At 50.0% G+C, this 25,889-nt stretch overlaps 1 protein-coding gene across 1 annotated transcript in view; it reads right to left on the bottom strand.

Annotated features, from left to right (window-relative positions):
• Nucleotides 1-19,573, bottom strand: part of CLYBL (citramalyl-CoA lyase) — a gene marked incomplete at both ends in the record, with an annotated part of 189,735 nt that extends 170,162 nt beyond the window's left edge. Inside the window, one exon of the mRNA XM_084235796.1 lies at nt 19,515-19,573. Coding sequence (XP_084091922.1) covers nt 19,515-19,573 — 59 coding nt within the window. The remainder of the gene's footprint in view (nt 1-19,514) is intronic.
• Between the last annotated feature and the right edge of the window lie 6,316 nt (nt 19,574-25,889).

Here is a 25,889-nt window from a genome sequence, read left to right as displayed (position 1 = left end):
AGGGTCTTCCCACACATTTCAGTGGCCCTCAAGGATTTGTGTCACTCTGTGTACAGATTTTGGGCTTTACCCTCTGTGTAGCTCCCTTCCCTCAGGAATTTCTCTAATTTTGTGGCTCCTCAGTCAGTCTCCGCTTCTACCTTCTAACACGTCACTGCAGAAAGGCTGTGGCTTTCTTAAGTTAAATGAATTTGGGACTTGTCTTCGGGTAAAAAGCCACAAACTTTCAGACCTTACCCACTGTAGTTTGCCTTTCAAGGTAGAGTCTGCTCCAATTTCTGCATGCCTTTGCTGGGTTTTAGCACCTTAAAATAGTTGGTTTAAAAAAATATTTTGTGCAGATTCTAACAACGCTATCTATTACAGGGAGGTTAGTGTAATCAAACTGCTCCATCACTCACGGAAGCTGCCTCATTATTTCTAATTGCTACATCTTCCTATGGTATGACTATATTGTAGTTTATTTAACAAATCTGCAATGTAGGGAATTTTATATTAGTAACTCTTTTGGTAACAGTAAAAGAATTCTCCATTCCAGAAGTGTCCAGGCTGGAGGACTAAACGCAATGATGTAACAAATAGGCCTCAGAAATAGGGGTTTTGGCTCCTGCTCTACTCCAAGGTAGGCATGCAATTGTGGGTAAGTCACCTAACTCCCCTGCATGTCACTTTCCTACTCTGAAAGGCAGGCAAAAGAAGACTTCTCTCCGGCTAACATGAGCATATAAAGGCACAGTGCTTGGCGCTGGAAAGAGCTCCCCAGAGTGTAGCCCTCCCCAAGAATCAGAACCTGTCCCGGGAGACAGCAGAGCTGGGGTGAAGATGACAGAACAGGGCAACTGGGGACAGGAGGCTCAGCTGGAATGGGAGGTCACCAGGTGAGGGGAAAGAAGAAAGGAGAGAAGAAAAAGAGAGGCCAAAAATAACGTGTTTTTGCAGGAGGTGAGACGGCATCCAAAGCGCTTCTCCTTCAGAAGTGCTCTGGCCAACACTTGTGAGCAGGCACAGTCCCTGCCAGTCCCTGCCACCAACCCTTCCACTTTGAGCACTTCTCTGCACCTGCTGGTGCCCAGCAGCCCGTGCTAGAAGCACGGGCTCTTCTCAGGGACTGTACTCCCCAGCAGCCCCCCCCCCAGACCTCCCTCAACCTCATTGTCCCGAGCACACCCACACTTGCTCTACAGGGGTTCCAGAGTAAAGAAAGGGGTGGGGGGCAGACATAAATGATGGGAGGACGCCCTGAGCTGCTTCTGCAGGAGAGAATGGAGGTGGAGCCACATCCAGGGACACTTGTGCACCTGGTCGGGGCGTGGGGCATGGAGGCATCAAGCAAGGGATGCGAGGAAGGCGCCACCCCCAACCAGCTCCGGGCGCCTCTGAGAGCAGCGGGGGCAACCACACGGCTGGAGGAGACACTGCCTGGGGAAGCTCCACAGGGGCATCAACAGAAATGGCAGTCAAGCAAGAACGCTGTGAGCAGAAAGGGGCACACGGGACTGTGCTGATGTCAGCAGAGGCCCAGCCCACGGTCTCTTTGGGAAAGGAAGGCATTTTAAAGAGACCCCTGTGCCAACAAGAACCCAGGGCCTGGAGGGAGCAGTGATTTCTCCGAGATAATACTGATCTCTTGGCATGGGACCACCCTCTCGGTGCCCTCTGGAAGGAGCTAGAGGCCACTGGTGTGAAGAACGGAAATATTACTGAACGCTACAATTTCCTCTGTGGGAGACCCTTTGAGTTGCCATGAGAATCAGAAGGGGTACTTCCTACCGGCTCGAGAAAGAGGCCAGTGAGAGAGCTGCAGATGAACTAGTTCCTCTCGCCCCAAGAGGACCTCGGACATAGGTCACCCTGACGTGGTGGGCACAGCTCTGACCCAAAGGGGGACCAGTTAGGAGCATTTCAGGTGAGACCGCTAAGTCCTGGAGCAGGGCCGGCGGGCCCCTTGGGGCGCAGAGACAAACAGCCGCGTCTGCGCTGATCAGGAGGCACAGCCGGGGCGGCCGGTGTACATGGCACCCGCCACCGTGCCTGCCCCTTCTGCAGACCACTCTCCTCTACGGAACGGGTTCTTGGCCTCTCCCCTAGCCTGTTTTTTTCACTGTGTTAAGTTAGAGCCACACTCGGGATGAGCAGCAGAAGCACGGAAAGGGCAGGCTCCCAGAGGGTCGTCTGTCACTCCCGGGGGGGCTTGGAATCCGAGTCCAGCCTCCATGCCCCCCCCCCCACCTCAAGGGCCCTCCACTTTTTCAGCCAAGAGGAGGCTGGAAACCGTCTTCCAGCCCCAACACCTCCCCAGCCCTGGGCTCTGCCTGTCCCACGCCCCCCGCGTACCCCAGGCTGAGTCCAGGCAGCACACAAAGAAACAGGACGTGTGCAGGAGTAGCTGTTTCGAGGCAAAACCTCCATATTCATGGTGACACAGCCATCATCACAGCCCCCCCCCCCCCGCCTTAAACTAACAAAAATATTCACGGTTGGACTTGTTCTCCTTGCAGTGAGCTCCCTGTGCCCCCCACCCTCAGCTACAAAGGCTGAACAAGAACATAACATCGCCAGAATGAGTAGACACGACGGCCACTGGCTCCGCATTTAGGCAGCTGGATCATGGGATCTGCCCACGATACTGAGCACATTTGTGATTCTGATAACTTAAGACTTTTTAAAACTATATTACAAACTGATTACCGTCCAGAGCCTAAAACTAAGATTTACAAGCCTGTTCTGCCTTCCTTCAGGCCCTCCATGCTTATAAATGGCACCTTCCAATGTCTTAAAGCATGAGAGGCAGCTAGTCCCAAATTCTCAGGCTGCTAATGGTTTCACATAAAATGAGCTCCTACAATTTTATTACCATCCTGGTGCGAATTCACAGGTGAGGGGCCACCAGGGGAAAGATGAGGACACGTCTCTCACTCCTGGCCTCCTGACTTTCCAAGTACAAGGGACTTTTCTGCACAATGGTTCCAATAACGGCTCCCACGCCCAAGATGTTGATCAGGCCCTATGGGCTCTGCCAGGTGCCTTGGAGAAAGCAGGATAAGTAATCAAGAACTCCCTGGAGACAGGGGACAAGAATTCCCACCCTAACTTTACACCTGTAAAGCTGATCAAGCAACTGAGCCTTTCTTTCTATTTTGAGTTAACTATACGTTGGGTGGGTATCTGCCGATTTGCATATTGGAAGTCACTCGTGAAAGTGTTAACTTTCACATTTCAGATAAGACACAGTTGTGCATACTTGACAGAGAGGACATGGATCTCACAAGGATGACTGTGCTCACACAGGTGACCCTGTTAGCAGGACAAGAAAACACCCTCAGGGTTCCGCAAACAGGAGGGGCCACATCTCTGCATCTACAGGTACTTTCAACAACACTCGAGGCGCCAAGCATAGCGCCCAGGAGCTGCTTTGGAAAGAACGCCTAGAAATCCTTAAACCCGCGCCGATCGCCAGAAAATACGTGGAATTCACATGCTCGGATATATTTAACTTTGTATGACTATTTGCTCACCTTTGAAAGGGACCTGAGGCGGGCCAAATGGAAAAATGGGCAGACAGTAGGTCTAAAAGTATTTAGCAACGTAACTGGGGGGAGGGGAGGAACCTAAAACCATGGCAACGAAAGATGATTTCTCCATTTGCAAAAGCAGTTGACAAGTAATGAACGCTTGTAATGAACGCTTGCTGGGGAAAACTATTTTCTCAGTATCTTTTAAAAATAAAAAGGCCAAATTAACTAAATGTCAAACATGTGAGAAACAGCTCAATATGGCAGACTCTACTTTTCAAACTTTAAAATTTCAAATTCAAATAAAACGAAATTCCACATACATGGCTTACATATAAAACAACAAAACGCACATAAAAAGTTGTCCTCTTTAAGACCAAACATCTTCTAAGATCATTTGTCATAGTCTTAGAAGTGGTGAAAACTAAACCAGCTGCCAGAAATTATTTACTTTGCAGCACAAACGACCACTAAGTGACCTGAGAGAAAATGCAAGGTTAATTCCGGGAGCAGGCTTTCAGTTTGACTTTCTGTTAAAAAAACAAAAAACAAAAACCACCACCACCTCATCACCATACTCTACTCTTCCTTCGTGCGTTTTGTCATAATCCAAAGTAGCGGCAAAGGAAGTAACACAGGAAAGAAAGCAGGAGCGGCCAGAGCGGAAATTCAGGATTAACCCTCTCTTCCAGGACAACCCTCTCATAAACACATCAGGAATACTTATTTCCTCTCGGGAGCGGAGGGCGAGGCCCCGCTGTCATTACGGCACGTATTACAGTCTCCCCCTAGCCGTACGTGCACAGCAGCCTTGGGGTCTTTTCAGATTGGGAGGCATCACCCCAAATGCGGGCCGGCGAGGGCAGCGGGCTGGGAGCTGGTCCCGCACAAGTCGTCATGGAGACAGTCCTGCCACAGGCGGGCTTGTTAGTCCTGCAAATATATAAGTTCTTTGTACCCAAAGCTCTGGAATGTCATCTGTCTTAAATTACCTCCACCTGGGATTACGTTCCGATGACCAATATGGGCAGATTACTGGAACTTGAAAACCTCACTTTTTGGGTAATTGACATTTAAACTGTTTGAAGTTTCTCATTAAGGTCTCTAAAGAAATTAACTGCAGATGTAGGGAGCTAAGTGCACGCACGCAGAGCAGCGGAGTCACCTGAAGGCTCCCTGGAACTGAAGTATTCACCGCAGTGAGTGCTCTGGAAGGAGCGGGTGAGCCGTCCTGCCCCGTCGGGGACAGAGTTCCATCACTTTTTCCCTAATTAGTTTTCCCAGCACATTTGGAATGTAATTAAAAGCAAAGAGGAAGGCAAGAGGTTAAGTGACGTGGGACAACCACCCAGACCCGAGCAGAGTGCAGAACGCGCGAGACGGAGGCTGGAGCAGATTAACCATCTCTGCTGCCTCCCGCTGCCACCAGGATGTGCATGGGAAGCCCCGGCTGGCCTTAGCAGCCCTCCACGACCCCCTCAGCTTCCCGCAGGGACCTCTGCCACGAAGCACTGCCCACTCTGCACTGTGCACCTCTGGGCTGCAGAGGCCCGGCCAGGAATGCCCCTCACTCTCCTGTCACCCTTGCAGCGCTGCTCAGTGGCCGGCTTCCCTGGGAACAGTCCAGGTCCTCCGAAAGCCAGCCCACCTCCGTTCTGCCACTTCCCACGGCAGGCCCTAGTCAGTGCTGCTGGCCGCCTCGGACGGGCCACGGCACCGGGTGGCTTCTCCAAGAACAAGTCACTCCTCTCAAGGCCTCTGCCCCGGCCGGCCCCTTGAGGGCACAGCTCAGACAGCAGAGTCCGCACCTTATGCTGGACGGGCCACACAGAAGCGCCTCCAGACAGTCTTCTCCCCTCCTCCCAGCAGCTGCCCGACTGAGACTGAGCGGGTACATGAGCTCCTTCTGCTCAGAAGGCGGTGCAAGCAAATGAACAACAAAAAGAAGTGCATGACAGGCGCGTCTTGCTTGAAAGCACACCACCAGCCTTCTCGAAGCCTGGACAACACTGTTCTATGTTCTATTTCCCCACCTGCCTGCATCGTGAAATCAACGGTGAGTCCAGCAAGAAAAGTTTTGTCCTTTTAAAATAAAAACCAAATGTACAAATGCTTGAAAGAGAAAAGGCACACTAAGCAGTTAGGGCAGGCGGCTGTGAAGACAAAGAAGAGAAGTTTCCTACCCCTTCTTCACGATGATCCCGGAACGGTAACGTGGTGAATTCCTCAGCACAGCGCACTCACTGATGAGACGCACCTGCGTCAAGGCGTCCATCTTTAAAAGACGCTTCTCTGGCTGAGGCCGGCATCCTCATGGAGCACGTGATCTCCTGAAACCAGCTGAACCAGCTGGCCAGTGCTGGTCACCAGCGAGCTGCTGGTGCTTGGAGGTGCCCACAGCAGAAGAGTGGCCGCCAGCTGGTTCAGGAGCTGGCTAGTCAGCAGCCCTCCAGGCGGACAGGCAGCAGAAGGGGGGGGGCTCTGCTCTCAAGGAGCGTCTGGCTGGCGGCCTCAGCCCATCAGCAGATCTCTGTCCCGAGTCACTGCAGGGTCAGGACTGAATGCCAAGGGGAGAGGGGTCTTCTCCAACGGTGCGCACACCAGTGATGGCCATGAGAGGCCCACAACCAACGTGCAGCGTCCGGCCACCCTCATTCTAGTAAAGTCTAGGGTTTCTGGGGAAGGAGAGAGTCAGGCGTGAACAAACACAGAACGGAGATTTTCAGAGTGAAAGTGGAGATTGCTTGGATCCTGCTAAGATTCCTGAACTGAAAGTCAGTGACTTATTTTTAAGTAGTTCAAAATATATATACCCCCCTGTAGGGTAAGGTAAAAAGTATCAGGCTTTTCTGCCCTCCCGCCATCAGGTTAGATGCCAGAACCCTGCGGTCCTGAATGCATGCCTGATGGCGGCACCTGCAGTGGGGTGTGGGCACATGGAGATGGGATTCACCTGGGCTGAGACTGGACTTTTAAGGGCGGCGTCATGGGGACAAACGGACGAGGAGAAGCAGAGAGAGAAGCAGAGCCATGAGAAGAGCAGAGAGAACGTGAGAGAACACCGGAGAGCCCAGATACAGTGAGGATTTGCTGGGGTCCGGGAGGCCGGCCAGCCTGCCGCGTACCTGGTAATCCCAATAGGGGCCTGCAAAAGCCACTGAGGGCTCCAGGCCTCTGACTCCTCCTTTGCCCGGTCTGCTGGATCAGAAAACCTGCCTTGTGTCCTTCCTGCCCCTACACCCCCCTCCCCTTATCGCCCCTTGGCCCTTGCTCCCACCCCCACCTCTTCGCCTCCAGTAAGCTCGGTTCCGTCATCCAAGTCCACTTTGCTGTGTCGGCTCTTCGGCTGTTACCCTGTGCTCCCCATATATGTGAAATCAGCCAATACTTGACTTTTACCTTTTGGGTCAACACCACAACATTTTTAAACACACCTTCAGGACACTGAGTCGAGGGAAAGACGTGTGCTCCCCAGACGAGAAATTCTGGAATAAGCAGATTGCACCTGGAGTGAACTGGGCTGGGACCAGCTTTCGACCTCAAAGGTGGCTGACCAGGTTCCCCTGGTGACTCCTCAGAGCTGGAGTACAGCCCCCCTGTGACCCACAACTCACTGGTGCAAACTAATAATGTAGAAAAAATACCGTACAGAAGACGCCCCCCTTACGCTTTCAAAAACTTTTGGGGGAAAAAATGAGATTATTGTGGAATCTGAAAAAAGCCCTGGACTGTGTTCAAAAACCCAAGCCAAGCGAGAACCTTCAGATTTGACATCTTAAATTAGCAGGAATGTTTAGACAAATCTATAATCTAGGAAAACATACACACACCCACACTCTTACACGAGAAGTTTGCCTTTCCACCCTCTCATGTCAAGTGGATAATTAGGAATGAATCCTGTTTACTGTGGCCATATGATGACTCTTCGCATTCGAGAATTTTTTAGTGAGTGCCTACTATGTGTCAGGCACAAAGGGGTGTGCGTGGGGTTTCCATCTGGTGAGGGCAACCACACACAGCAGTCGTGTCACCGGGTTACCCCATGTGATGAAGAACAGGACGCTCTGAGGAGGGAAACACAGTGGGGGGTTAGGGGGAGCAATGTAGCTGGCATCCCCCCCAGAGGTGGTTTTACTGCCTTGTTTTGTATGTCCAGAGGTCACTGGGGTTCTCATGAGCCAGGTGTGTGCTCAGCATTCGATGCAGCATCTCATTTAATTCTGACCACCTGATGCAGTAACTATCCTGGGCCCTGGACAGACAAGGATCTAGAGGCCAGTGAGTGGCAGGGCCAGCGCTCCGGCTCAGGTCTGTGTGACCTCAGGGTCATGTCTGAACCCCTGTGGCCTCAAAGCCCAGGCCTTTGCCTTCCTCACTTGAGGAAACAAGAGGAGACTGGGGTCTTCTCTCACGATGCTGGCGGTGTGGGTGATGTGGGTGGAGGAAGATGAGAGGTGAGAGGTCAAGACAGGTGTGCAAACATCTGGACAATGCACATAACAGCAGCACTCATGATCACCAAAAGGTGGGAACGACCCGTGGACTGTGGAAGGGGAACAATGTCCACCAGCTGTGGAATGGACAAACAAAACAGTCCATAACTGCAGTGGAATATTACTCAGTCATAAAAAGCGGTGAATTGTGATACATGCTACTGTGTGGACGAACCTTGAAAACATTGGGCTAAGTGAAAGAAGTCAGCCCCAAAGGCCACACAGTGGGTGAGTCCATTCATATGAAATATCCGTAACAGGCAGAAGCAGCGAGACAGCAGACTGCGGCTGCCGGGGCTGGGGGACCTGGGGGTGGGAGTGACTGCAATGGGCACAGGCTTTTCCTTACGTGCGACGAAAACTTTCTGAACTAGATAGGGGCTACAAATGCACTCAATGCCCCGACTGTGTGCTTCAAAATGGCGAATTTCATGTTAATTGAATTTCACCTCAATTAAAAAAAAAAAAACAGCTTGAAAGTGTGCAAGGAGATGTCAAAGACCTTTACTTACAGAGGTGTCCGGAGGGCAGACAACCACTGGGAGGGCGAAAGTAATGACAAGAGAGAGGGCCAGGCCCCAGAGATGAGGCTGGAGACAGAGCACCGAGCTGCTACAGAACAGACGTCTTGATGTTCACGCAGGTGACCTGGGCGAGCGGGCAGCCCCAGCCAGCTCCGCCACGCTCTGGGAGTAGGGGTGGTAAGCAGAGCAGCGACGCCCTCGTCCAGCACCTGGGAAGACCTCAGTGGGATCACAGTGCCAAGTCGTTGGCGGTGCAGGGAGAGCTGGCATGTCCCCTGTGCTCAGCGTAACCACAAGCTTTCTGCCAAGTGGAGAGGGAGGCAGAAGAGAGAGAACCAGGGAGAAGCATTCAACCCACTGCTGTTGGCGCCGAACAAGGAGGCTGCGACCATGAGCAGAGAATGTGGGCGGCCTCTGGGGGCTGGGAGAGTGGAGGGCGCCTCCAGAGACCCCTACCGCGTAGGGTAATAGCTTTGTGCAAGGCGGGCCTCTAAGCATGGAGTGGCCTGCCGCAGCAGCCCTAGAAACAAACACGGTGGGAAGAGCTGAGAAGGGGAAATAACAGACCTGGCACCAGAGCAGCAGGTGGGAAAGGGAGAGGAAGCCATCAACCTGGACCAAGGTGAAGGAGGTAGAAGAGCTGATCGAGGGACCGGGGCTTCAGCAAGAAGGACAAACGGTTTCTAGGAAGACCCCCTGGGGTTTCTAGGAAGAAGTGGCCCTGAAGGAGGAGCAGGAGGGGCAGGAGAAGAATGGGAGCAACCAGAGGGATGAGGCCTGAGGGGGGGCACGCCACACCGAGGGCCCCGACTTGCTGCACAGTTGCAGGCGATCAGGAGCTTCACCTCAGGCCTGTCCCCAGGTCACCTGGCATATAACACAGGGGGACACCAATGACCTGAACTCCCAGCCTGGACCTGGCCTAGGGGCTGGGGTGGGAGGTGGCGCCTCAGCCTCTCCTGGGTGCAGTGTGCTTCCCTGGCAGAGGAAACTCTTTACTGGCCAACTCCTGCAGGGGGCACTCGGGAAGGTGCTCGTTAAAGCCCACGAAATCTGGGAGGGACCCCACAGGCGACATGAGTAGGTGCCGGCTTCCTCAGGCTCCCCGGGCACCCCAGGGGGTCTGCTGGGTATGGGGACAGGAGGGACACTTGCAGGTCTGCAGGAGGGCCCGAGGAGGGCAGGAGAATGCCAGCAGGGGACAGGGCGTAGGCAGAAGCCAGTCTCGGCTTTTCTGAGTCTACCCTGGGAAACAGGCTGAGTGCAGGGCCTTCGCCTCTCCTCACTCCTGCCTTCCCGGTCTGCATGGCTGGCGCCTGACTCACTTCAAAATCACAGCCGCCGAGCAGCAGCAGCAGCAGCGGCCTCGGGAACAGGGTCTGAGCACGGCACCTGGTGGCTGCTCCCGCTGCAGACAGCAAAGCCACGACGACACCGCCTGTTCTGAGGATCTGAAGGACGAGGCTGAACAACGCGGAACAAAAACGTCTCCCAAGATGGTAGGAGTGGAGATCAAGTGAGTGCAGACTGTCCCCGTAAACGCGGGGGAGGCAGAGCTTTCATTCTCTTCAACCTCTGCTCAAATTGAGCTGAAACGGACCAAAATAGCTCAAAGCTTACAAAACCATATATTTCATATTTCTGAATTCTCCAAAGTCTTCTTCCTTTAGGTCACATTCCTTTCTAGATTACGGAACGTCGACGGCAGGAGGCATGGAGTCCGACGTCCTTGTTTTAACTGTGAGAAGGAGGCTCAGTCTGGACCAGGGCCTTGAAGTCCTTGAACGAGGTCAAGGGAGAGCTGGAGGCCACACCGCCTAGACCCCCAGAGCACCTGCCCAGGACCCTCCTGCTTACAGCGAGGGGCCAGTAATTTGGTTTTGTGATTTTTTTTTTTTTATATTTGTAAGAAAAACCTGAATAGCATCCACGGGGATATTAAACCAAGCCTGATTTTTAGGAACTTGAATACGCTTCTACTGTTAGCTGACATAAAAGTATTTTCCTGAAGGTAAAAATCACCCAAGGGTGACCCGTGAGTCACTGGTATAATTTAAAGACATTATCGTTTCTAAGAAAGGCTCTCCAGGCTCAATACTTTCACACCACACTCCCATGCTCTGCATGGAACACGCACCAACAATACCAAAGGGCGGAAACAACCCCAACGCACACAGACGGGTGACCGGATAAGCACCATGTGGTACAGACACACGATGAGACGTTGCTCAGCCTTAAAAAGAAATTTCTGATAGGCGCTTCCATGTGGATAAAGCCTGGGGACATCATGATGTCAAATACATTAGCTGGCCACAAAAGACAAATACTGCATGATTTCACTTAAATGAGCTTACGGAACAGTCAAATGCGTAGAGGCAAAGTAAGAGAGTGGGGACAGGGCGTGAGGTGGTGCCGCTGGGCAGTGAGTGTTTGATGGGGACAGAGTTTCAGTCTGAGCTGACGACAGGCCTGGAGGTGCTGGCGCTTGGGGCGGCACAGCAGCGCGGGTGTGCTGGCCGCCGCTGGCCTGGCCACTACAGGTGGCTCAAACAGCAAATTTACTTGTATTTTACCACAACAAGAAAGACATTATTTCCAGAAATACTATCTTAAAAATGTCATTTCCCAACTAAATCTGTTCTTTTTTCTTTCAGCAGGTTTGTGCTGGATGCTTACTAGGCGCCAGTCACTGTTTTAGAGTCAGGACAGCAGTGATGGGACGAAGAGACCAAGTCCCTGCTCTCAAGAAGACAGGGAGGCGGGGGAGGGGGGTGGGGGTGGATGGTGCACACAGACACCAGACGGACAAATGCACAATCAGTCAGGTGTGAAAATCACGAGGCAGAGTGAGGGGACAGAGGGCAGGGGCTAGTCGGGGGCGGGTGCTGCACGGTGCAGGGTGGCTCTCCCACGGGTGACATCTGAGCGGACTCTGAAGGGCAGAGTGCCCCAGGCTGGGACACTCTCTGCCAGTGAGGCCTGTGTGGCAGGAAGGAGGAGGCCTGGGGCACAGCGTTCCTTCTTAAGTTCCCTACCAATTTCTCAAGGGACCATTTAGAGGTGAGTATAGAAATATTTTCCTATTATCTATGTGTCTTTTATTTGTCTTAAAAAGACAGGAAAGCCCACTCCCCATCTTCTCTGAAGAGCAAGTGTGCAGGGACAGTTCGCATCTCCCATTGCTAGAGCGCCCTCCAGTGCCTCCCTAGGAGAGCAGCATCTGGCATGGAATTTCTTTCTTTTGAATTTCCTAAACTTTTGCATTTGACCTAAAAATAAAGTGGGCATATTATCCTTCTCACCAAGAATACTGGGAGAAACGGCAAGAAAACAAGTCAAGTGCAAGAGCTTTCAGATAAGCCAGCACCAACAGTCCAGGGGTGCGGCGTGGCACAGGCGTGCAGACCCCTGGAGAGGGCTGTGCAAACTTTTAAAGGTTGCTAGAGGTCAATGGAGGGGTGCATTTTCAAAATATACCACTTTTTTTTAATAATGTAGAACTTCCATTAAACAATGAATAGTCTTCCATTAAATTGTGACCCTCATTTCACTGGGGGTGGCGAGCAGAACAATAAAGTAGAAAGTGTTACCTTTAAAATTTTCAATATTGGGATCTGATGTTGATCCTTGAAGCATGTCCTGCCGATGCCCACAGAGCAATCACTCTGCCTTACTGTCAGAACCCAGAGCCTGGAAACCAGGCCGGCCCAGGCCTCACTGCTGTTCCAGCAGAATCTTTACTTGCTCATGGAGATGGATTCTGACTCTTCTCCTATGAGATCAGGCATCTTGTCAATTTTCTCTCAAAAGCCTAAGCAAGAGGGAGACGTGACCTAGGGCGTAGTTCTGACGAGGACCAGCTGGAGAGGTAAAACTTCATGGCCACTGGTAGAAAGCCCTCTAGGCTGGACCTGTGAGATGGCCAAGGTCAAAGAGGAAAGAAGAGTCGCTGGAGCTGCCCACCAGGGGATGGGGTTCCTTCTCAGTCTGGTGCTGCCAGCTGTGTGGTCACCGAGACAGTCTGTGCTGACGTTTCCTTGCATGGCCTGTAAGGCTGAGGTAAAAGGGCAGACAGCTCCACAGGCACCCAGGGTGCTGCACACCCTTTCTGGAGGGTGATTTGACAACAAGCACCTAAAGAATTTAAAAGTCTCTATACTCATGATCCCAGTGAGCTCACATCCAGAAATTTACCTGCAAGAACTTAAGGGTACCCACAGAGATCTGGGTACACAGATATTTATCTCCACATTTCCCAACAAAGAAAACATGGTAATGGACTAAATGAATAATTGTGGCCCAACACCTACATATATACCCAAGAGGGTCATGGAACAGTGGATCTTGCTGCTCTGTGATCAGATCACCATCCTAAAAGTGAAACATCAAATCAAAGCAACTAAGTAAAAAACGATCTTAACCTGGCGTGTAGTTGGGAAGGAACTCCTATAAGGAGGGAGGGAGGGAAGGCAGGAGGGGTGTGGGAGAGAGAATGCAACTCTGGGGCCCATTTATTACCTACATCACTCCAGTGAGTTATTTAGTTGATAAGCTATAAAACATTCAAGTATCAATAACGGCATGAAATAAATTAAACCTGTTTGAATTACAATGAATTTAAATTCATATCCAAGTAAGCTGTATGAAAACACAAATCCCTTCATATTGTCTTTATTGCCTAATAAAATTCAGAACAGAACCTGTCAGGAGTATGCGCAGAGCACAGAGGGACAGAGCAGCATGTGTGGCACCAGAACAGAGCTCCTGCTGCCGCCAGGGCCAGGAGAGCACACTGTTCTTACAATTAACAGCTCTTCCAGTCTCAAGAATAGTCATCAGATCTGCCGATAACCCTTCCCCAGCGAGCCCAGCATTCTCCTCCCTGGCTCCCTAAAATTGTAGCCACCCCACCTGCAGACCCACCTACAGGGAGCCCCGCAGGAGACCCCGAGATGGCAGGTCCCACAGAGCACTTGATGCATCACCTAGTAAAGAAACTGGCCAGAGGCGGTTTCCAGAAATCACATGTGTTGTGTCAGCAATACCGCACTGATAAAGCAAAGAAACAGGAGTGTGGAGCGGGCTGTAGGACACAGCATGCTGTTCAAGAGCAAGATCCTGCTCTTTTCATTGACAGAGAAAAGGGTGGATCAAAGTGAATACTGGATTTGGGGCTCTTGGGAGGGTGAGTCTGCTGATATACTCCCAGCCCTCATCCATGGCTCCCACCTTATTAACAAGGTGTTCCACTGATCAGTCCTTGGGGTGCAAAACACACTAGGCAAGGCCCCCCCAGTCATTCCCGGTCACACCTGGGCATGTAGGCCTATTGCCCCAGGGCGATCAAGCGTCCTACGTAGTCTAATCTGAAAGGAGCCTTGGACGCTACACCCACACATGTCCATCAGACCTGGGCTTCTGCAAAGCCATCGCTGGGGAAATAACCACCTCAGCAAAGCGGCAGCGGAGAGGACCTCACCCGCCACGTCTGACGCCGTCCTCGGGCCACCCACCACCAACATACACGCTCACCTTCTGCGCTGCTAATCTCTCTGGAGAATCTCCATCCTCAGATTCCCTGTGACTAGCAACACACCACTGAGGAGTGTTTCTGGAAGCATGACGTGCTTACGCTACTCCAACACTTGCAGAACAGGGACACTTGGAAGAGTTCCTTATGAGGTCAGACTCTTCAGTGGCCACAGGTATTCGAGAAAAGAACGAGATGAAACTCAACTCTTCTCTGGATCTACAGGGAAGAGGGATGGAGGGGGAGGCGTTCACCTGTAGGTCCGAGCCTTTCCTCCTGACTCCATGGTCTCCTGCCCAGACACACCCTGAGGGCTGCCTGATGTCCTTCCTCCTAGTCTGCGCACAGCAACGGTTCCAGTCAGCAGGAAACAGGCCCCTGAGCTAGAGCAGATCCCGAAGTAGACACCCACCCTCCTTTCTCTGCTCTTCAGCCTGCTTCTAACAGAAACCTTTATTAAGGCATCCTGAAAAGCATAGCCTGATCTTTGAGACAGCCATAGAGAAGGTTCTAGCTCCAATTCTTGAACCCCGGGTCCACCATCTTCTGTCATCTGTCTCCCCAGTCTCCTCTTGCCTTCTGCGATCAGGTCCTTTCTTTCTGGGCTGTGTATTCCGTCTGCACTTTCTTTTCCTCTCTAAGCCCTAAACTCGACCCCACTTCTACATCGTCCAGCCCTGCATTTCCCAGGCTCAGGGTGAATAACGGTCCTGCTTTGCAAGGACCACAGGGGCTTCCTGGAATGGGGGACTTTTGCTGTGAAAACCGGGACATGCTGGGCAAACTGAGATGGTTGGTCCCTGGATGACTCAGTTACTTGCTGCCTCACATCCCAAAACCCCACTTTTGTTCATTGCACCCACTTTCAGCATCTCACCATGGGTTTGGGCAATTAGAGTCCACCTCTAATGATGTCACAACATTTTTAAGTCCCTAACACTTCACACCGACATTTTAACCCCAGATCAAGGGACAAGCACACACCTTCATTCTTATTCTAAACGAGTTCTTTTGGAAATGATCATTTTTAAATGTCTCAGTCCTTTTTATACTTGCCTCTCCCTTTAAGCACTCTCTTTCTACAGTTTTCTAAAGGTTTCTCCCGTTTCTCTCGCTGCTTCCATTCTTCTCTGTCCTACATTCTCTCCCTGATGCCTCCCCTGCTCCCCCCTTTGGGTCCCTTCTCTCCCTCTTCCCTTAATAGGCCCCGGGGTACAGAGGGACAGCAGAGACTGCAGCAGCATCTCAGAAGGTTTCCAAAAGGAGGCCAGCACTATAAAAAGGTCTGCTAGGACCTGCGACAGGCAACCCTTCAGGCCACTCACCGCAGCCCTGTCGCTTCTCACACACCGTCCCTTCTTGCTTAGCCTCTTAAGCTGTCTTTGCCTGGTTCCCCCACACCAGGCACTGGGCACCACAGGGCAAGAGACAGCTCCCCATCCAACCCTTCCCGCCCCTCTGCTTTCCCTTTCAGAGGGTCACTACTAATTACTTCAGAAAAGAGAATGTCAAGGGCCTCCCTGGTGGCGCAAGAGGTTAGACATAACCTATGAAGCAATCCGCAGCCTCTGCAGCACGAGTTCGATCCCCAGCCAACCAGGGAGCAACCCACATGGCTCAGCAGACCTCTCCTGACTCCCCACTGCTCCCCTCAGCAGTGTACTTCGGTCAGTCTGCCTGTTCTGTTCCCCAATCTGTCTCTGGTGAGTCCTCTCACCCCCACACCTCTGGCCTGTACCCCAGTTCTTGTATGCATAAATAAATCTTAAAAAAAAACACTTAAAAAAAAAGAAAAGAGAGTTTCAAGATGTGAAATGAAATTATAGGTATTAGAAATCTCATAAATGACAGCGGAAGCTAAAATAAGAGTAAGAGGAAAATTTATTATAAAGTGCTTTCACCAAAAGAGTAGAAAGGGGGCCTCTCTGGTGGCGAAAGGAGTTAAGACACAGCACTATGAAGCTCTCTGCAGCCACTGCAGCACAAGTTCAATCCCCAGCCAGGGAGCTACCCACATGGCACAGCAGACCTCTCCTGTCTCCCCACTGCTCCCCTCAGCAGTGGATTTCAGTGGATCCACCTGTTCTGCTCCCCACTCTGTCCTCTCACCCTCTGCACCTCTGGCCTACACCCCAGTTTCTTGTATGCATAAATAAATTTTTAAAAATCTTTAAAAAATATGCAAACAATACTTAAAAATGCAACAATAAAAAACCAAACAGCCCAATTTAGAGGCAGAAGATTTGAATACACATCTTACAAAAAAAGATATACACATGTCAAATAAGCATATCAGCTGGCATGAGAGAATTTCAAGTTAAAAATATTAACATATTAAAACGATACCACTACACACTAATAGAATGACTAAAAATTTTAAAAAACTGACACTACTGAAAGCTGACAAGGATGTGGAACAACAGAAATGCTCATTCATTGATGGTGAGAATGCAAAAGGTACAGCCACTTTGGAAGATGGTTTGCTGGTTTCTTACAGAGCTAAACATAATCTTACCATATAACCCAGCAACTATACTCCTAGGTATTTATCCAATTGATTGAAAACGTATGTCCCTACATACCAACATATGAATGTTTACAGCAGTTTTACTCATAATCAACAACAACAAAACTACAAGCAATCAAATGTCCTTCAATAGAGAAATGAATAAACTACAGTTTATCAGTACAGTGGAATATTATTCAGCATAAAAGGAAATCAGTTATGAGACCATAAAAAACGCAGAGGAACCTTAACACAAATTGCTGAATGAAAGAACATAATATAAAAAGGCACATATATGATTCGAATTATATGACACTCTGGAAAAGGCATTTATAGACAATAAAATGATCAGTGCTGGCCAGGAGTTTGGGAAGAAGAGGGAAGGATGAATAGGTGAAGCATAAAGGGTTTTAGAAGAAAAACTGTTCATGTGATACTGTTATGATAGATACATGACATGACGCATTTGTCAAAAGCCACAGAACTTCATCGCAAAAAGAGTGAACCCTAATATATGCACTTTAAAACAAAAATAATATAAATAAATAAATAAAACAAAAATAATTTGCGAGGTTGAAGGATTTCAGGGGAAAAAAATACATAGTGTGACAAGAGAATCTAACTGTATTACAAATCAGGAAACAGCCTCACTGAAGGGGTTGAGCGACAAAGACAGTAAGCTACGTAACTCTGGGAATGAGCGGCGCCTGCGGGACCGAAGGGGAAAGAACGCAACAGCGCTGTGCTCTGGCTGATCATGTTCTCTCTGTGGAGCTTGGTCTGATAGTTCATGCTCTCTATGGATGCTGAAACTGAACAATTAAGTACAGGGATGGCAGATGGTGGGAGCTAGGCTTCTCACGGTTTGAGTGAAAATTTACAAATAAGGGAGGCATCTAGAATGATCCATGTGGTGAAGGACTAAAGTTGCAGATATCAGGATGAACTCATGTTTAGCTTATATACAGATGCCTACACAAAGATTTATAGATGTGTGCACATACACAGGGCTTACTATTCAACCTATATTTCTTTGCTGTCTTCTGACAGAACCTAAAAGATAGCCCTAGCACACACAGGAGTGGGGAGTTATGCTCCCCAACTTGAAAGCAGGGTATTTACAGAAACAGAGCAGCGGCCACAGAGAGCAGCAGGGCGGGAGACCAGACCTCAGGAAAGCAGTGGGCAGCACTGTAACAGGAACAGCTGGGAAGAGGGGTCAGAAATGGCCCTTGCCTATCAGTAATGGTGAAAAATGCAAGGAAAATGCCCCTAGCAGCAGGCCCGCTGGCTTGAGGCTGATGTGCAACCCAACTTGGGTTGAGATTAAGGCATCTCCAAGCAGATTTCTAAGCTGACATTTGGCTCTAGTCCTTCTCCCATGGCTGTGTTCTGAAAGCGTCGGGAGCAGAGCTCGTGAAGAGCTGAGTCCGTGAAGCATGAAAACCCGCTGCCATGGCCCTGGCAGGGTATGCAGTGTGTGGCTTGTTGCAAAAGTCTTTGTGCTCGGGGAGGTGAAGAGCGTTTTGAGTACTTAGAAGCTGGCGACTGCATGTGGCCACTCAACCTGCAGGCCACACAGAGGCTGGACCCGTCACAGCCCAGAAAAGGAATCTTCTGGATTTCCAGGGGTGATCTCCTGAGCCCAGAGCCCTGTACCAGCTACGTCATTTAGGAAATGGGAAGCACACCAACAGGTGGGGGCTGCAGGGGGTATTGATTTGTCAGGAAGGAGGAATTTGGACTTGAATTTCAAACCAAACTGCCACTATTGGCCACAGGCCTTTGAGAGTTACTAGTCAATCTGAGCCTCAGTTCCTTTTCACAAACAAGTCACCTCACTTTTCCCTCTGGTGGTCAGGGAATCAAAGGAGACATACATATGCCAAGGCAGCTGGCAAGTGAGCTAGTGCTAGCTAAACCAGCGTTCTCAAAGTGTGGTCCGGGGACACCTGGGGGTCCTGAGACCCTCTCGGAGTGTATGAGGTCCTGCCTTTTCCAACTAGTATCTGCATGTGTAGGCCGCAGTTATTTGTGTTGCCTTTGCCAATAGCTGGTATGAGACTCCAGTTGTCCTTTATTCAAAGATTTTCACAAGTATAAAACCATGCCATTCTTCTATTTAGGGGGGTGTGAGAGTTATTTCTCATTAAAGATGTCGTTTGTGGGGGCCTCCCTGGTGGCACAAGGGGTTGAGCACCGCATTATGAAGCTATCCACAGCCTCTGCAGCACGAGTTTCATCCCCAACCCACCAGGGAGCCACCCACATGGCACTGCAGACCTCTCCTGTCTGGCCCGCTGCTCCCCTCAGCAGTGCATTTCAGTAGATCTGCCTGTTCTACTCCTCGCTCTGTCTCTGGTGAATCCTCTCACCCGGCCCCTGCTTCTCTGGCCTGTACCCCAGCTCTTGTATGCATAAAATCTTTTTTTTTAATGTCTTTTGTGTTCAAATACAATGGGCTCATTATTTTTAAGTGAAAAAAACATTAAAAATTGTGTTTTAATTCCGTAAAAATTAGTAAGTGTGAGCAGAAGCTTTCCAAGGCCCTCAACTTTTCGGCTTGGAACGGGGTCCGGGGACCAACACTTCGGGGACGGCGGTGCCGAGCAAAGGCGCGGGAGCCTGGGTGGAGAGGCGCCCCCACAGGCGCACCCCGGGACCTCCACGCGCGCCCGCGGTTCCCGCCTGTGGGGGCGGCCAGTTCTGTTTCGGGGACTGACAGATCGCGGGCTTGTGCCCATTTCGCCGGCCCCCGCCAGGGTCCCCGCGCAGAGACGCACCGGCGAGGGGCGACCCCCCGGGTGCGCGACCTTGGCCGAGGTCGCGCGGTGCCCCCGGCCGCCAGGGCGCCCGCTGGGGGTCGGGGAGACGGCGCCGGACCGCGGGGGCGAGCCGACCCCGGGCGAGCCCGGGCGGGACGACGAGGGGCTGGGGACCTGCACTCACAGCCTGGGCAGCACCGCCGCCGCTCCACACGCCACACTGCGCAGCACGCACGGCGCCATCTTGCCGACTCGCGCGCCACCCGCAGCGCTCTTGGCCACGCCCCTCGGCCCGGCCACGCCCCTCGGCCCGGCCACGCCCCTCGTCCAGGTCACGCCCCTCGGCCCGGCCACGCCCCTCGGCCCAGCCACGGCCCTCAGCCCGGTCACGCCCCCCATCCAGGCCACGCCCCTCGACCGGATCACGCCCCTCGACCAGGACACGCCCCTCATACAGGCCACGCCCCTAGGCCCGGGCCACGCCCCCTGTTTCTCCACACCGGGCCTGGTCCCACCAGGTGACCTCTCCCTCTGCACCTGCCCTAACATCCGTGTCCCACCTCCCTATACCCTGAGAACTGGCACATAGCCTTATTAGAAACGCCCTGCACCTTATGACTTCAGGTGAAGTTGTACCTTCCTTGACTTACGTACTGGTTCAATTTCTTTCACATTGTGTTTGAAGAAATTGTAGCTGTGCCCATGCTTGCCTGGGCTGTGCTGGTTTTGCGGAGCATCTCCACCAGATTTTAGTGTATAGGTTTTAAGAACTGTTTTCTTTTAATTTAATTTAATTTAATTTAATTTAATTTAATTATATATATTTTTACATCATTTTTCATTTCTGCACAATGTATGCATTTTCATCTTGGTTATAGCCCCCATTCAATTCCCACCCCCCTTATTTTGACTGTAATCCCTCCTATTCCCCCTCAAGAACTGTTTCCCGGTGTTGGTATAATTTAAAATGAAGTTTGGTTAACTTTCCTACATAGCATAGGTATTTATGTAGAACAGATTTCCAGATATAACAGAGAAAGGGATGCAGAGTTCTTCCTTTGATACTAGTCCAATCTGTCTTTACTCACAGCTTCTAAACTAAAAATAAAAGTACATGTTTGCCCCAAGGGCATTTTTTAAAAAAAATATGAAATTTAGCAGGGTGAATAATTCTGAGACCTATTATCCTGTTGAGCTAAACAGTCTGGTGTGGGGGTAAGAGCCTGGCAGAGATCTGAGAAAGGACAGGAACCAGAAACATCACACCTCTAGGGCATAGCGGCTTAGGGCTGCTTTGGGGGCAACTAGAATTATCAAGCAAAACTGATAACTGTGGATGATTGATGGCAGGTACATGGCAAGGGATTGGGGTTCATGTGTTCCTTGGCTTATCTGTATGTAGGAAAATACTCTTTTTTAAAAAAATTAGAAACAAAAATCAATTCAACTAATGTTTGCACAGAAAGTGCCAGAGGCAAATTTACCTAAAGCCACAGATTAAGCCCCTGGGTCCTTGATTTGCACTGGCCCCTGGCAAGTCCCCACCAATGCAATAACAGGCCATTTGTTTTTATAAACTGTACAAATGTAAGCTATGTTAGCTGTCATTGATTAAGACACTTTCTTAGTCCCCCTCAACTTTCCTTTGCAAGGGAGCAAAAACCTGCCACCCCCAAAAAACATTGTTTTAAAAGGTTGATTTAGGGAGGCGGAAGTTTGGGTATAGTTTTGTGAAAGACATAAGTATAAAGGAGAAGTTCTCTCCCTTAAAGTTGTCTCCTCCCCTCTTCCTGGAACCTAATCTCCTTTTTTCTTATGAGTGGAGAAGGTAGAAATTAAATTGCATGTCTTTGTCTAATGTGCCTTCCCCCATAAACTCTCTGACTTCCTCTTTCTTCACCCAACCTCCCTTGCCCTCTCTATTTAAGAAGGCGTCTAAACCACATGGGTGACTTAGTCAGCATGCTGGGTTTCTCCCATGTATATTATTATTTTTTTTAAAGATTTATTCATCCATGCATACAAGAGCTGGGGTACAGGCCAGAGATGCAGGCAGTGAAAAGCACCAGAGACAGAGTGGGGAACAGAACAGGCAGATCAACCGAAGTACACTGCTGAGGGGAGCAGCGGGCAAGTCAGGAGAGGTCTGCTGTGCCATGTGGGCTCCTCCTTGGCCCACCGGGGATCGAACTCATGCTGTAGAGGCTGTGGACAGGCCCACAGTGCGGTGCTGTGGTGTTCAACCCCTTGTGCCACCAGGGAGGCCCCCTCCCATGTACATAAGAGGTATATATGTTGTTGTTAAACTTTTCTGTTTTTTTATCAATATGTCTGATGACTCTTTGATTATTTGCCAGCCTAGAAAAATCCAGGGAATTAGGGGATGATTTCCTTCATGCCCTGATCCCCTCTCTGGAACTTCCCTTGTGTTGGGTGACATTGGAAAAGCTGTAGCCATTTGGGGAGTTCAGCTAAGGAGAAATTGAGCTGGGATATATTTGGATGTATATATTTGGTATCTATCTGTTTATGTGATTTGCAGTCCTCCATGTTTCGTTATTATTAGCTGTCCTAGTTTAGGAACGGCTTCCAGGAATGCTCTTGCCTGCTGTGTTGTCCCACCTGCATAAAGGTGCAAGGGGAGGAGTCATATCCCAGCCAGAATGTGCCCCTAGGCCCTCTGCACCAGATATGTGTGTGGCAGAAAAGAAACAGTTTGAAATGTATGGTGAAGCTGCAAACAGAGGCTTTGGTTCTTATCTTTGCTCAATACCACAGCGCCCCCCCTCGCTGGGGCACCCTAGCAGCATCATGGTGGTTCCAGGTGGAACCAGCTCACCTGGAACCATGTCTCCCATGGGTCCTTGCCCCTGTGGTTCTGGTCAGGAGTTCTGAGCAATAGATATAAAGCAGCGAATGGCGTTTGAAAAAAATGGGGTGTCAGGTGTGCAGCTGCTGATCTGTGGGCTCACCTATTGACAGGGGCAGGCAGGGCTAATTTCCTCCCTTAGAGATAGTCCAGAGGTCTCATGACTTTACACTCACGTTCACCTTTTTTTCCCAATTGAAACGAACTTAAACAATTACTGACGTGATTCCTGGCCTGGAGAAGCTGTTGAATGCACCCTGAGGACATCGTGCTCAGTGGCGTAAGCCAGGCTCAAAAAGGCAAATACCATGTGAATCCATTTCTACGAGGAGCCCAAAGTTGTCAAATTCACGAAGACTGAAGGAGAATGGGGGTCACCAGGGGTTGGGGGGTGGGGAGTTTGCATATAATGAAACAGTTTCCATTTGGGAAGATGAGAAAGTTCTCCAGGTTCAGGTTGGGGATGGCGGCACGGCCATGTGAAGGCACCGGATCCTGTGGAACTGTTCACGCCCCACGAGTAAAGTGGCAGGTTCTATGTTGTTAAGAAAAAAGATTTAAAGAAGAAGCTATCAGTCTACTGAAAAAGACAGGCAGGTGAACAGTGGGTCCCGAGGTCTGCTGGGATATGTGGAAAGGAGTGACAGATGACTGGGAGGTTTCTTCTGGGCTAGGCAAGCAATCAAATTAACATCAAGTAGTAGGATTTTAAAATTGCATATGTATGCGGGATCTACATAGAAAGATTCCAAAGCCACGGAGGGGATATATGGCGACTAAGAAATGGAAAAGGGTCCTGGGCCTTCAAGGAGGGGGACTCACCTGACGAAGAGAGGGTGAGTCACAGGACTTAGGCCAGATACTAGATACTGGCCCTGCTACATAAAGAGGTTTCTCTCACAGAAGCATTATTTCTGATTAAAAACAAAACAAAACAAAATCTGAGTAATACCCAAGAATTTTCATTCTTCTAGGTAGTTAAGAGAGTGGTTTGAGTTTCTCACCAGCCTGCAAGATAATCCACATGCCCAAGTGACACAACTTAGGGAGGCCTGTTCTGTTCCCCCCGGGGGACCTTCCTGAATATCTGGGGGAGATGAATCCTTCCCGAACAAGGAGGTGGAAAGGATGGTGCAATTCCTTCTTTGTGAGAGGGCCAGGGAAACCAGAGGGGCTTTGCAGAGAACGGGGTCACCACCGGGGACGTGGGAAGTGAGTCTGCAGGGAACGGGAAGAGTAGAACAAGCCAAGAGAACACGCAGGGAAAAGTGTGATGACTTTGGGGGCCAGACTGTAAACCACCTAAATGCTCAAATCTCACTCAATGTGAAAAAAATGAACCTGAATGGAAACATGTTACATCGCTCCCCCTTGGCCTCGTAATTCATGAAACTCAAATAACTCACGGTGCTTTTTTAGTTCTCCAAATCATGTTTATTGAGCTAAAGTAGGTTTATAGCTTTGTATCTGCTCCGGGGTTACAGCTTCAACCTCCACACACCTGTGCTTTCACACCCCGCCCACCACCAGCGCCCCCAGCATCCTCCACCAGGGGCCACCCTCTGCTGTCGTCTTGATTCAACACCACCTCTGGCCAACGGTCCCGCCCAAGGAGGAAATGGATAAAAATATTGAATCAACTTATGGCTTAACTCTAACCATGCAAAGCTTAAGTAACTCAAATAACCTAAAGTTTAAATAACCACCGAAAGCATCACAGGAAAATGAAGCTGCATTATCCTTTTGTTACAAACACCAGCAGCTTTTATGACGCTCCATTTTCCCCTGCCTTTCCGTGGCTGCCGATGTAGGTTATTTTCACCAAAGTTGAGTCTCAAAGGCTGAAGGGCCAGTGTCACTGATTTAAGACTTCAGAATGCTGCACTTAGAAAGAGGCATAACAGAAGTTCCATGGAGTGATTTTCCAACGGTGGCATAGATAGAACTATACTCTGAGCTCATCCCTGCCTCCCGCTGCTCTGATACAAAACCCTCCCGGCCTCGCCTCCTGGCCGGTGCTGCCTTTGATAGCGTGATGACTATGTCTGGCCTTCTTGGGGAGAGAGGAGGAGAATGTCTCTCAAATTTAGGCCAAATGCAGAATAACTAGCAACCACATTGTGGGCTCTCTGAGCCTTGGCTTTCTCTTTCTAAACTGAGGAAGTTAGAACAGCTGACCTCTCCGATTCTTCTGGGCCCAGCTGCTGCTTGTTCAGAAGCTTTTTTTCCAATCTCAGCTCCCAACACTATGCTGCAGCTCCCCCCAGTGCCTGCAGGCGAGGGTGCGCTTCACCGCTCGCTTTTTCTGACCCTCTCTTCTTTCACCCCCCCATACTTCTTAATCCAGGTCTGAAATCGGGGGATCCTGGCCTCCTTGGTGATGTCTTTGTTGAAGGCAAGCCCCGCGAGGGCAGGGATTTTTGCCTACTTTCTTCACTGATCTATCCCAAGCCTGGCACAATGGCTAGCACATGGTAATGCTGAAAACATGTTTGTGTAAATTCAGAGTTGAATCTTGAGCTCTGCAGGTTATTCTTTATATAATGCCCCCTGTTATTTTAATTTGCTTTGTAGGCTCATCACTGTCTTGCTCCCCAGCTGTTGCTCCTAAATTGCTTGTGTGCTGGATGGAATCAAGCCCTCCTGCCCCATTCCTCATGCTAATCTCAGGCACCTATGAATATGTTACTTTGCAGGTGAGATTAAATAAGGATCTTCAGATGGGGGATTATCTTGGATTATACTCAGGGAATTACAGGGTTCTTAGGAGAGGGATGCAAGAGGGCCAAAGTCAGAACAGGGAACGGTGACCGCAGATCAAGATTACAGCCATGAGGGGCCATAAGCCACCGGCGAGTCTCTCTAGAAGCTACACAGATGACCCCAGGCTTCTCCCTCCAGTCCCCAGAGGGAACACAGCCTTGCCGACACTTTGACTTTCTCCCAGACTTGTGGCCTCAAGAACTGTAACATAATGAAACTGGTTGTGGGAAGCCGCCAAGATTGTGATCATTTATCAGAGAAGCACTAAGAAAGTGATACCTCTAGAAAAGGAAAACCTCCCCAGAACACCCTACACACAAGAGGGCTGTTAAAGAGCATTTTAAAAGCCATGTGTAAGTCCAAGGTGATTGGCATAGTTCAGAGGCCTCCACGCGGAAATGGACAAGTTTCGCTCTGGCCAGAGTCCCCTTGAGTATGAAGCTTCTTTTCTTTCTTCTTTTTTTGTTGGGGGCGGGGGCAGAAATAAGAATTGTCTTTTATTTGTTTGGGTGATTTTATTTTTATTTTATTTTTAGTCCCCACCCTCTGTGTCCACTTGTTCCTTTTTAACTCTCCTCCCTTAACCTCCGAGCCCTCACTGTGCTTACTAATGTCTAGTTTTGTAAGAATTTTACTTTGTCCCATCATCTGCTATGTAAATGTCCAGTACTTGTTACTTTGACCTGCTTCACTTCATGCCAATCCCGCAAACTCCTGCCATATTGCTATTAATGGCTGCATTTCATCTTTCCTTATGGCCGAATACTATCCCACAGTGTGGACAGACCCCATCTTCTTGACCCAGTTCTCCATGGATAGACACAGGCTGCTCCCATGTCCTGGCTGTTGTAAATAGTGCTGCAATAGACATGGTAGAGCATATAGTTTTTTGTGTTGATGGTTTTATGTTCTTTGGATGGATGCCCG

This window comes from Talpa europaea, assembly GCF_964194135.1.
Source record: "Talpa europaea genome assembly, chromosome: 6".
Lineage (NCBI taxonomy): Eukaryota > Metazoa > Chordata > Mammalia > Eulipotyphla > Talpidae > Talpa > Talpa europaea.
Note: the sequence above shows the minus strand (reverse complement) of the source record. Positions and strands in the feature narration are given on the sequence as shown.